At 41.4% G+C, this 13,717-nt stretch overlaps 1 protein-coding gene across 2 annotated transcripts in view; it reads right to left on the bottom strand.

The window, feature by feature from the left end:
• Positions 1–13,717, bottom strand: part of SPG11 (SPG11 vesicle trafficking associated, spatacsin) — a 116,715-nt gene continuing 102,998 nt past the window's right edge. For both annotated transcript variants that reach the window (XM_069766455.1, XM_069766456.1), the window contains exons 40-41: positions 10,488–10,639; positions 1–1,127 (exon numbers count right to left, since the gene is read on the bottom strand). In XM_069766455.1, the coding sequence (XP_069622556.1) occupies positions 947–1,127; positions 10,488–10,639 (333 nt within the window). In that variant the 3' untranslated portion in view covers positions 1–946. The remainder of the gene's footprint in view (positions 1,128–10,487; positions 10,640–13,717) is intronic.

Below are 13,717 nucleotides of genomic sequence, written 5' to 3'. Positions count from 1 at the left end.
GAGAGAGTCGAACTGGGGACTATTTGGCGGGAGTTTTGAAAAGTTTGTATTTCATAGTTATTAGTTTTATGTTAAGTAAATGTTTTTTTTTGCAACTGATTATGTGTAGTCTCTTTTATTACATCCCTATGAAGGTCACTGATCACTTTTAGAGCACTGAAATTGCAAACATTAGATATTATAGGTATTTTTCCAGCAGGCGCCTGACAGGCACATTGTATGTGAACTCGTTAGTCCGAATATTGTATGTGACAGAGGGTTAATAAGTTGAAAAATTAAGCTCAGATTTAGACCTTTCTTACAAAATATTAACCACACCAGACAGACTATAGTGCAAACAGTACTTCAAAGATCAAAATATTGAGCGACAGGTTCATTCAAAGTGGGGGAAAAAAAGAAGGATATATGGATTTGACATATCAGGTACCGCTTCTGCTACGAAGATTCTGTTCCATTTTTCGGAAATATTTTATAAGGGGGAATACACCGCAAAATCTCCTTATGGAATCAAGTTGTTAGTGCAAAGTCAAAATAAGACTAATGTCTCACAAATGTAATACCGGCACGGGTGCAAATTTCAGCCTGGCACCATAGTGATCACCAGACCCGACGGCATCATAAGGACTGATGATGCTGTTATTTCGAGTGATCAGGCCCAGATTTGCGACTATAATACTGATTTAGAAATGCTTCTGTGTTACATTTATGTGGCATACAGCGCTGCAGTACAATGACGACACAAATAAATGAATCTATTAGTTGTGATTAGACAAGTAAAACATAAAAAAAACAACTTTCAAATCTTTGTTCCTTAACTCCATAAACATTTACAGGAGCTAGCTGTAATGACATTGGTTTCTTAATCATAGTCTGGTAGAAGCAAACGTAAAAAAAAAATGTGGCTTGTTTATCAAAAGTCCAAAATCTGGCACCTTGCTCAGATGTTTTATCGAGACAGCATATCTGTCAGGCAGCACCGTGTCTGCGAGTCTTTCATCAGGACATCAGTGATGTCATAGAACTTGTTCTCAATGGCCAGTTTATAGCGGGTGTTGATGTCCTCACAGTAACAGATCACTCGCTTCAGGTTCTGCAGACCGGTGGATCCAGGAGAGTTCAGTTTGCATCTGAAATTAGACAATATCTAATGTAGATTATGCATACAAACAAACAGATACAGCCACACGCTGTAAGGTATATGGAATACAGAATTGATTTTCAACTGAATTATTGACAAAGACCATACTTTAAATGGGAACCTACACCATGAAACTTAAGCTACATTCACACATCTGTCTGCTATCCGATTGTTTCTTTTAATAGAGTTTCCTTGATCCATAAAAACATCCATTTTAAATATGAAAAAATGTGTCCGATCTGTCTTATTCTCATCCGTTTTGTGGATTAGACTCAGCCGCTAAAGATTATGGTGACCCTTTAAACATGTATGAGAAACTAAATGCATCCATTTTAATTAAAGGGCATCCATCAGTAGAATCAACCCTCCTAAGCCGTCTATATGGGCTTGTAGGTCATAGGGAGCTGAATAAAATGTTATCTTGATATCTGCGATCCGATGTCTTATTCCAGAGAAATCCATGTTTTTCTTAATATGTTAATGAGTTGTCAAAATCTATAAATCTCTACATAAATCTCCCTGAGAATCTGCCTGCAGAGATTATTTTACATGACAGGTAGCGTTACCAGAGTGAGAAATGTAATGACTGACACTATGCTCTCATAATCACACACAACTCTGCAGTGAGATCAGAACACAGTACAGCAGAAATTAACTTTGTCTTATTACAAACACATTTGTATCTACAATTGTCCTCTCACACTGCTGTCGGCTGTGCTGTACTGCCCTTCCCCCACACTGGCTGCCTGTGAGATGTAATGAGACGTTCTGCTGCACTCTGTTGATGCTGTTCTCACTGCAAAGCTGTGTGCAATTATGAGAGCAGACTGTCAGTCATTTCATGTCTCACACTGGTATCGCCCTCTTTCTTGTACAATAATCTCTGGAGGCAGATTCTCAGGGAGATCTAGGTTGGCCCATAGATCTTAACAGCTCATACATATAAGAAAAAGGTGGATTTCTCTGGAACAAGACATCGGATTACAGATATCAAGGTATTGTTTTATTCAATTTTCTATAAGTTGCATACCCATGTAGATGGCTTAGGGTACGTTCACATTTGCGTCTTTGGACGCAGCGTCGTCGCCGCAAAACAACGCATGCGTCATGCGTCCCTATCTTTAACATTGGGGACGCATGGGCATGCGTTGTCATGCGTTTTGGTGAGTTTCGCGACGCATGCGTCGTTTCGGCGCACCTGGCAGGGCGCGGCAAACGCAACATGTTGCATTTTTTCTGCGTCCAAAATAAAAAAACAAAACGCATGCGTCGCACTTGCGTTGTTGATGCGTCAAAACCCCCATTGAAGTGTATTGGCAACGCAGAAGACGCAAGTACTTGCGTTGTTGTGCGTTATAGACGGTATAGACGGTGTCTGGACACTGAAAAGACTATATATATATATATATATATATATATATATATATATATATATATATATATATATATATATATATATATATATATATATATATATATATATATATATATATATATATAGGGTGGAGCGCGGTAATTTGCTGATTTGGGAATTAAATAAAAAAATTATGATCATTAGAAAAATTTATTTTATATTTTAATTATACTGAACAGTAATGGAATTTTTAAATTACATGGTTTTAAATAGTGTATCTGGCAAATGTCGACCTTCGCTATCCACACACTGCTGCATACGTTTTCTGAAGTTTTCATGAACTCTAACAAGCATGTCCACTGGTATTCTGCCAATTTCAGCTTCAATATTGTTCCTTAGGTCTTCCAAGGTGTTGGGACGGTTGATATACACCTTAGACTTCATGTAACCCCAAAGGAAAAAATCGCATGGGGCTAAATCTGGTGAGCGTGCTGGCCAGTTCACATCTCCCCTCAAAGAGATAAGCCGTCCAGGAAACATTTGCCTCAAACAATTCATGGTAACCCTCGCTGTGTGTGCAGTGGCACCATCCTGTTGGAACCATGTATCCTCTAGTTCCATTGCCTCAAGAGCCGGCTGAAAATAATCCTGTATCATAGACAAGTACCGTTCGGAGTTCACAGTTATGGCACGACCATTATCCTGAAAAAAGTAAGGACCAATGATGCATACTCGTGAAATGCCAAGAGCAAATGATTGCTTCCGAGCAGAGCGTTTCGGAGATTGCAGTACTGCTGCTCTAACTCTCTCGATGTTTTGTGGTGTTGTAATCCTTCTCTCAGGTCCCCTTCGTACACATGACACATTCCCTGCTGTTCTGAATGCATTCACCCAATTTACAATTGATTGCCGTCCAGGAACACGTCCGCGTGGAGGAACAGCGAATTGTAAACGAAAAGCACGCTGCACTGCAATGATCGAGTGGGCATTTGAAAAATACGCTTCAACACAAAATGACCTCTCCTCACGTGTCCACTGCATGATGGCAACTGAAAGGCAGAGGAATACAAATCTCCCATCAGCCACTGTAAGCCACACCCACTCTCCCCTCTCTTCGACCGACAGTGCCGCCACAGCATGCAGTGCAAAAAAGCAAATTACCGCGCTCCACCCTGTATATATATATATATATATATATATATATATATATATAGCTGAATGTGTGTGTGTGTATGTATGTCCGGGATTGGCATCTGCACCGTCGCAGCTACGGCCACAAAATTTTGCACAGTCACACGTCTGGACCCCGAGAGCGTCATAGGCTATGTTGTGAGGCGAAATTTTAACCCCGCGCGTTCCAATTCACCAAACAATTTTGCCCCTATCTACATAATGGGGAAAAAAAGTGAAAGGAAAAGTGTTGGAGGCGTCGCAGCTACAGCCATAAAATTTTGCACAGTCACACGTCTGGACCCTGAGAGCGTCATAGGCTATGTTGTGAGGTGAAATTTTAACCCCGCGCGTTCCAATTCACCAAACAATTTTTCCCCTATCTACATAATGGGGGAAAAAGTGAAAGGAAAAGTGTTGGAGGCGTCGCAGCTACAGCCACAAAATTTTGCACAGTCACACGTCTGGACCCCGAGAGCGTCATAGGCTATGTTGTGAGGTGAAATTTTAACCCCGCGCTTTCTAATTCACCAAACAATTTTGCCCCTATCTACATAATGGGGAAAAATGAAAGGAAAAGTGTAGGAGGCAAATTGACAGCTGCCAGATGTGAACAAGGGGGACTTAAAGAATGAGAGCGATGGCGCCAAAGAGTATATACCGTACAGTTGCTAAGGTGGGGCCCCGACATGGGATACTCACCACACACGGGGATATGAACACACACAAAATGCGCCACACACTACCACATGCTTGAACACATATTACCCTCAGCACACATTTCACCACAAATACACCAACCTCGCCACATAAAAGTCGAAACACAAAAGTCGCCACTCAAAACTCGCCACGCGCAGAACTCGCCACATGCAAAAACTAGGCAATTGCAAAACTCGCCACAAGTGCAAAACTCACCTCATGGAAAACTCGCCACACGCAAAACTTGCACACGTGGAAAAATTGCCACATGCACAAAAGTTGCAACACATGCAAAAGTTGCCTCACACAAAACTTGCACATACTCAAAAGGCACCACACATAATACTCGCCATGCGCAAAACTTGCTGCACACAACTTGCTACACTAACCTGTCACATGCAACTCGACACACAAAAAGTTGCTACACGCATGTTGCCACACAAAACTCATCTCACAAAAGTCGCTACATGCATGTCGTCACACGCAACTCAACACACACAACTTGACAAACGAAACTCGCCCTAAAACACACACAAGTCTGGTATTCTTCAAAAATAAAAATCTGATTAATAAGTAGACAAACTACAACAAATGTACCATATAGGAAATACGGCAGCTGTCAGTCACATGACCTGTCTATTATGTGTATGTGTGAGCTAATATATACTGCCAGGGGGAGGGCTTCCTGTTGGCTGGGGATATATCAGGCTGCCAATTTAGCTTACAAATACTGAGGTAAAAATACTGAGCAAATAACGTGTGAACGAGGTCTAATACAGGAGGAGATGACACACAGGTATATACTATATACAGGGGAGATGACACACAGATATATACTATATACAGGAGAGATGACACACAGGTATATACTATATACAGGAGAGATGACACACAGGTATATACTATATAGAGGAGGAGATGACATATAGGTACATATATATACAGGAGGAGATGACATACAGGTATATACTATATACAGGAGGAGATGACATACAGGTATATGCTATATATAGAAGATGACATGCAGGTATATACTATATACAGGAGGAGATGACACACAGATATATACTATATACAGGGGAGATGACACAGGTATATACTATATACAGGAGGAGATGACATACAGGTATATGCTATATATAGAAGATGACATGCAGGTATATACTATATACAGGAGGAGATGACACACAGATATATACTATATACAGGGGAGATGACACAGGTATATACTATATAGAGGAGGAGATGACATATAGGTACATATATATATACAGGAGGAGATGACATACAGGTATATACTATATACAGGAGGAGATGACATACAGGTATATACTATATACAGGAGGAGATGACATACAGGTATATGCTATATATAGAAGATGACATGCAGGTATATACTATATACAGGAGGAGATGACATGCAGGTATATGCTATATACAGGAGGAGATGACATGCAGGTATATACTATATACAGGAGGAGATGACACACAGATATATACTATATACAGGGGAGATGACACACAGGTATATAATATATACAGGAGGAGATGACATACAGGTATATACTATATACAGGAGGAGATGACATACAGGTATATGCTATATATAGAAGATGACATGCAGGTATATACTATATACAGGAGGAGATGACATGCAGGTATATACTATATACAGGAGGAGATGACATGCAGGTATATACTATATACAGGAGGAGATGACACACAGGTATATACTATATAGAGGAGGAGATGACATATAGGTACATATATATACAGGAGGAGATGACATACAGGTATATACTATATACAGGAGGAGATGACATACAGGTATATGCTATATATAGAAGATGACACACAGGTATATACTATATACAGGGGAGATGACACACAGATATATACTATATACAGGAGAGATGACACAGGTATATACTATATAGAGGAGGAGATGACATATAGGTACATATATATATACAGGAGGAGATGACATACAGGTATATACTATATACAGGAGGAGATGACATACAGGTATATACTATATACAGGAGGAGATGACATACAGGTATATGCTATATATAGAAGATGACATGCAGGTATATACTATATACAGGAGGAGATGACATGCAGGTATATACTATATACAGGAGGAGATGACATGCAGGTATATACTATATACAGGAGGAGATGACACACAGATATATACTATATACAGGGGAGATGACACACAGGTATATACTATATACAGGAGGAGATGACATAAAGGTATATGCTATATATAGAAGATGACATGCAGGTATATACTATATACAGGAGGAGATGACATACAGGTATATGCTATATATAGAAGATGACATGCAGGTATATACTATATACAGGAGGAGATGACACACAGATATATACTATATACAGGGGAGATGACACACAGGTATATAATATATACAGGAGGAAATGACATACAGGTATATACTATATATAGAAGGAGATGACATTCAGGTATATACTATATATAGGGGAGATGACACACAGCAGGTAAATACTATATACAGGGGAGATGACATACAGGTATATACTATATACAGGAGATGACATACAGATGTATACTATACAGGTCCTTCTCAAAAAATTAGCATATAGTGTTAAATTTCATTATTTACCATAATGTAATGATTACAATTAAACTTTCATATATTATAGATTCATTATCCACCAACTGAAATTTGTCAGGTCTTTTATTGTTTTAATACTGATGATTTTGGCATACAACTCCTGATAACCCAAAAAACCTGTCTCAATAAATTAGCATATCAAGAAAAGGTTCTCTAAACCAGAGGTCCCCAACCTTTTTTGCACCAGGGACCGGCTTTAAGCAAGACCAGTTTTCCATGGTCCGGTGGGGTGGGGGTGGGGCAGGGGCGGGGCTCTGGTCATATGGGGGTGGAGTTATGGAGGGGTGGAGCTTAGTGCATACTTATCATATAATTATGACATTTATAATGAGAATGTGATTCTCACACACACACATTCTCACACACACAATCACACACACACATTCACACACACATTCTCACACACACATTCTCACACACACATTCACACACCCCTCTCACCTCTCCTCGCACTCTCCCACAGCAGCTCATTGCCTTCCTCTGACACAGCCGGCCGCTGAATGATGACGTCATCCAGCGGCGCGTCTGTGTGAGAGGAAGCAGGAAGACAGATCGCTGGGCAGTGGAGCTGCAGGGATTTCTCCCTGCCCGTCACAGCCACCCTGCAGGGGCTCCCCTCCACCTCTGCACTTGTTGGGAGCCGGCGCTCTGCAGCTTCTCTGTGCCGGCTGTCAGCTTGACAGTCGGCACAGAGAACAGCTGACTCCCTGACCGGGGGCGGCAGAATGCAGCCGCCGGGGGAGACACTGCGGACCGCCGAATGAGGCGGCCCGACTGCGCCCCCCTGCCGGCTGCGCCCCCCTAGATACGCCACTGGGCGTGTCAGTGAGGAGAGCCTGCCGCCCCACCCCGTCAGGAACACACCATGCTGCGCAGGAGGGCTGTGTCACTAAGACCCGCCTGACGCCCCGCCCCGTCCTGCATAATGTTCTCTGCCGGGAGCTGCGAGCTGTCACAGAGCGTGCTCTGACCAGGCGCAGGGCCACGAAGCTAGCTGTCAGTGGCGCCGCGGACCAGGACCGGGCCGTTGGGGTTTTTCAGCCGGCGGTTGGGGACCTCTGCTCTAAACGACCTATTACCCTAATGTTCTGAATCAACTAATTAACTCTAAACACATGCAAAAGATACCTGAGGCTTTTATAAACTCCCTGCCTGGTTCATTACTCAAAACCCCCATCATGGGTAAGACTAGCGACCTGACAGATGTCAAGAAGGCCATCATTGACACCCTCAAGCAAGAGGGTAAGACCCAGAAAGAAATTTCTCAACAAATAGGCTGTTCCCAGAGTGCTGTATCAAGGCACCTCAATGGTAAGTCTGTTGGAAGGAAACAATGTGGCAGAAAACGCTGTACAACGAGAAGAGGAGACCGGACCCTGAGGAAGATTGTGGAGAAGGACCGATTCCAGACCTTGGGGAACCTGAGGAAGCAGTGGACTGAGTCTGGTGTGGAAACATCCAGAGCCACCGTGCACAGGCATGTGCAGGAAATGGGCTACAGGTGCCGCATTCCCCAGGTAAAGCCTCTTTTGAGCTACAGAGAAGCAGCACTGGACTGTTGCTAAGTGGTCCCAAGTACTTTTTTCTGATGAAAGCAAATTTTGCATGTCATTCGGAAATCAAGGTGCCAGAGTCTGGAGGAAGACTGGGGAGAAGGAAATGCCAAAATGCCTGAAGTCCAGTGTCAAGTACCCACAGTCAGTGATGGTGTGGGGTGCCATGTCAGCTGCTGGTGTTGGTCCACTGTGTTTCATCAAGGGCAGGGTCAATGCAGCTAGCTATCAGGAGATTTTGGAGCACTTCATGCTTCCATCGGCTGAAATGCTTTATGGAGATGAAGATTTCATTTTTCAGCACGACCTGGCACCTGCTCACAGTGCCAAAACCACTGGTAAATGGTTTACTGACCATGGTATTACTGTGCTCAATTGGCCTGCCAACTCTCCTGACCTGAACCCCATAGAGAATCTGTGGGATATTGTGAAGAGAAAGTTGAGAGACGCAAGACCCAACACTCTGGATGAGCTTAAGGCCGCTATTGAAGCATCCTGGGCCTCCATAACATCTCAGCAGTGTCACAGGCTGATTGCCTCCATGCCACGCCGCATTGAAGCAGTCATTTCTGCCAAAGGATTCCCGACCAAGTATTGAGTGCATAACTGAACATTATTATTTGTTGGTTTTTTTGTTTGTTATTAAAAAACACTTTTATTTGATTGGATGGGTGAAATATGCTAATTTATTGAGACAGGTTTTTTGGGTTATCAGGAGTTGTATGCCAAAATCATCAGTATTAAAACAATAAAAGACCTGACAAATTTCAGTTGGTGGATAATGAATCTATAATATATGAAAGTTTAATTGTAATCATTACATTATGGTAAATAATGAAATTTAACACTATATGCTAATTTTTTGAGAAGGACCTGTATATAAGGGAGATGACAAACATGTATATACTGAGGTGATGAGGTGAAAATGAGAGGTGTGAGGTGAAAATGAAAAGGTGTGAGTGCAAAATGAGAGGAGTGAGGAAAAATAGTGGAGTGATCAGAAAATGACAGATGTGAGGTTGAAATGACAAGTGTTGGGGGGGAATGAGAGGAGTGAGGGAGAAAATGAGAGATGTGAGGGGGAAAATGAAAGATGTGATTGGGAAAATAAGAGAAGTGAGGTGCTATAACTAACCACAGATATTTACTATGCCCAGGCAACGCCGGGCTCTTCAGCTAGTATATATATATATATATATATATATATATATATATATATATATATATATATATATATATATATATATATATATATATATAAAAAGGTTGAACGCATGCTTTAAAAAAGCTTGCGTTTTACATGCGTCTTTCGTGCATCGTGCGTTGCTTCCACGACGCTGCGTCCAAAGACGCGAATGTGAACGTAGCCTTAGGAAGGTAGATCCTACTGATAGATTCCATGTCAGTGTTTTATCCCTTACTTGCATTAATGGCTAAATAAAAGTTCTGCTTCCAATTTTTTTTTTTTTTATGGATGCAATGAGGATGCAAAAATGGAGCCCAAGGAGGGAAAATGGCCCATTTTATACTGCTATAAGAACAGATATAGATGTATGAATGCAGCCTTTCCTCTTCTTGTCAAGACCTACAAATTTTAAGGGTAAGTAGAATCCGTCTAAAAGACCAAACTAACCAGCCCCTCCTAACAAAATCACAAATATTACAGCTGAAGGCTGTTTCTCCTGCATAGCAATGCAATATACAGATTCAGGATGAAAAACGAGTATAGCAAGTGGGAAAACGTGTATGGACAAGAATTAGTGTGCAGCAAGCCAAAAGTCTCTAATGACAGCCCTATGATATGAATCCAGTAATCTGCAACTCCTCTGACATCATCCAGCCACATTGTTCTATGGAGTACCTATACAACCGCACCCCGACATCCTTTTCATCTTATATGGCTGACTTACTTGTTTGACAGCTGCTCGATCACCCCACTGCTGAGGAGCTGACGCTGCTTGAACTCTTCCAGGTACTGAAAGTCTCCTCCAACTATCACCTTGCTATACAGGACTTCTGGCCAGTCTGGCTGCACATCATATGCTTCTGTAACAATAACGGCCTGCGGAAAAAACACAGCAATGAGACGACGCAAGAGGAGACGCAGGGGTAATATAACAAGTATAACACAGGTACTGTGTAATATAACAGGTGTAATACAACACAGATGAGTAGCAACACAGATGTGCAAAATAACATAATTATAATAAATTCTTATTTATATAGCGCCAACATATTCCGCAGCACTTTACAATTATAGAGGGGACTTGTACAGACAACAGACATTACAGCATAACAATAAACACAGATAAAAACAGATACCAAGAGGAATGAGGGCCCTGCTCGCAAGCTTACAATCTATGAGGAAAAAGGGGAGACACGAGAGGTGGATGGTAACAATTGCGTGTAAGGATCGGGTGTTCATGTAAAGCTGCATGAACCGGTTATCAGCCTTATTATGTAACATAGTTACATAGATACATAGTTATTAACCCCTTCATGACCCAGCCTATTTTGACCTTAAAGACCTTGCCGTTTTTTGCAATTCTGACCAGTGTCCCTTTATGAGGTAATAACTCAGGAACGCTTCAACGGATCCTAGCGGTTCTGAGATTGTTTTTTCGTGACATATTGGGCTTCATGTTAGTGGTAAATTTAGGTCAATAAATTCTGCGTTTATTTGTGATAAAAATGGAAATTTGGCGAAAATTTTGAACATTTCGCAATTTTCACATTTTGAATTTTTATTCTGTTAAACCAGAGAGATATGTGACACAAAATAGTTAATAAATAACATTTCCCACATGTTTACTTTACATCAGCACAATTTTGGAAACAAAATTTTTTTTTGTTAGGAAGTTATAAGGGTTAAAATTTGACCAGCGATTTGTCATTTTTACAACGAAAACTACAAAACCATTTTTTTTAGGGACCACCTCACATTTGAAGTCAGTTTGAGGGGTCTATATGGCTGAAAATACCCAAAAGTGACACCATTCTAAAAACTGCACCCCTCAAGGTACTCAAAACCACATTCAAGAAGTTTATTAACCCTTCAGGTGCTTCACAGCAGCAGAAGCAACATGGAAGGAAAAAATGAACATTTAACTTTTTAGTCACAAAAATTATCTTTTAGCAACAATTTTTTTATTTTCCCAATGGTAAAAGGAGAAACTGAACCACGAAAGTTGTTGTCCAATTTGTCCTGAGTATGCTGATACCTCATATGTGGGGGTAAACCACTGTTTGGGCGCACGGCAGGGCTTGGAAGGGAAGGAGCGCCATTTGACTTTTTGAATCAAAAATTGGCTCCACTCTTTAGCGGACACCATGTCACGTTTGGAGAGCCCCCGTGTGCCTAAAAATTGGAGCTCCCCCACAAGTGACCCCATTTTGGAAACTAGACGCCCCAAGGAACTTATCTAGATGCATAGTGAGCACTTTAAACCCCCAGGTGCTTCACAAATTGATCCGTAAAAATGAAAAAGTACTTTTTTTTCACAAAAAAATTCTTTTAGCCTCAATTTTTTCATTTTCACATGGGCAACAGGATAAAATGGATCCTAAAATTTGTTGGGCAATTTCTCCTGAGTACACCGATACCTCACATGTGGGGGTAAACCACTGTTTGGGCACATGGTAAGGCTCGGAAGGGAAGGAGCGCCATTTGACTTTTTGAATGAAAAATTATTTCCATCGTTAGCGGACACCATGTCGCGTTTGGATAGCTCCTGTGTGCCTAAACATTGGCGCTCCCCCACAAGTGACCCCATTTTGGAAACTAGACCCCCCAAGGAACTTATTTAGATGCCTAGTGGGCACTTTAAACCCTCAGGTGCTTCACAAATTGATCTGTAAAAATGAAAAAGTACTTTTTTTCACAAAAAAATTCTTTTCGCCTCAATTTTTTCATTTTCACATGGGCAGTAGGATAAAATGGATCATAAAATTTGTTGGGCAATTTCTCCCGAGTACGTCGATACCTCATATGTGGGGGGAAACCACTGTTTGGGCACTCGGCAGGGCTTGGAAGGGAAGGCGCGCCATTTGACTTTTTGAATGGAAAATTAGCTCCAATTGTTAGCGGACACCATGTCGCGTTTGGAGAGCCCCTGTGTGCCTAAACATTGGAGCTCCCCCACAAGTGACCCCATTTTGGAAATTAGACCCCCCAAGGAACTTATCTAGATGCATATTGAGCACTTTAAACCCCCAGGTGCTTCACAGAAGTTTATAACGCAGAGCCATGAAAATAAAATATAATTTTTCTTTCCTCAAAAATGATTTTTTAGCCTGGAATTTCCTATTTTGCCAAGGATAATAGGAGAAATTGGACCCCAAATATTGTTGTCCAGTTTGTCCTGAGTACGCTGATACCCCATATGTGGGGGTAAACCACTGTTTGGGCGCACGGCAGGGCTCGGAAGGGATGGCACGCCATTTGGCTTTTTAAATGGAAAATTAGCTCCAATTATTAGCGGACACCATGTCACGTTTGGAGAGCCCCTGTGTGCCTAAACATTGGAGATCCCCCAGAAATGACACCATTTTGGAAACTAGACCACCAAAGGAACTAATCTAGATGTGTGGTGAGGACTTTGAACCCCCAAGTGCTTCACAGAAGTTTATAACGCAGAGCCATGAAAATAAAAAAAAAAATTATTTTCTCAAAAATGATCTTTTAGCCTGCAATTTTTTATTTTCCCAAGGGTAACAGGAGAAATTTGACCCCAAAAGTTGTTGTCCAGTTTCTCCTGAGTACGCTGATACCCCATATGTGGGGGTAAATCACTGTTTAGGCACATGCCGGGGCTCGGAAGTGAAGTAGTGACGTTTTGAAATGCAGACTTTGATGGAATGCTCTGTGGGCGTCACGTTGCGTTTGCAGAGCCCCTGATGTGGCTTAACAGTAGAAACCCCCCACAAGTGACCCCATTTTGGAAACTAGACCCCGAAAGGAACTTATCTAGATGTGTGGTGAGCACTTTGAACCCCCAAGCGCTTCATAGAAGTTTATAATGCAGAGCCGTGAAAATAATAAATACGTTTTCTTTCCTCAAAAATAATTATTTAGCCCAGAATTTTTTAATTTTCCCAAGGGTAACAGGAGAAATTTGACCCCAATATTTGTTGTCCAGTT

This window comes from Ranitomeya imitator, chromosome 4 (assembly GCF_032444005.1).
Source record: "Ranitomeya imitator isolate aRanImi1 chromosome 4, aRanImi1.pri, whole genome shotgun sequence".
In the NCBI taxonomy this organism is placed as follows: domain Eukaryota; kingdom Metazoa; phylum Chordata; class Amphibia; order Anura; family Dendrobatidae; genus Ranitomeya; species Ranitomeya imitator.
Note: the sequence above shows the minus strand (reverse complement) of the source record. Positions and strands in the feature narration are given on the sequence as shown.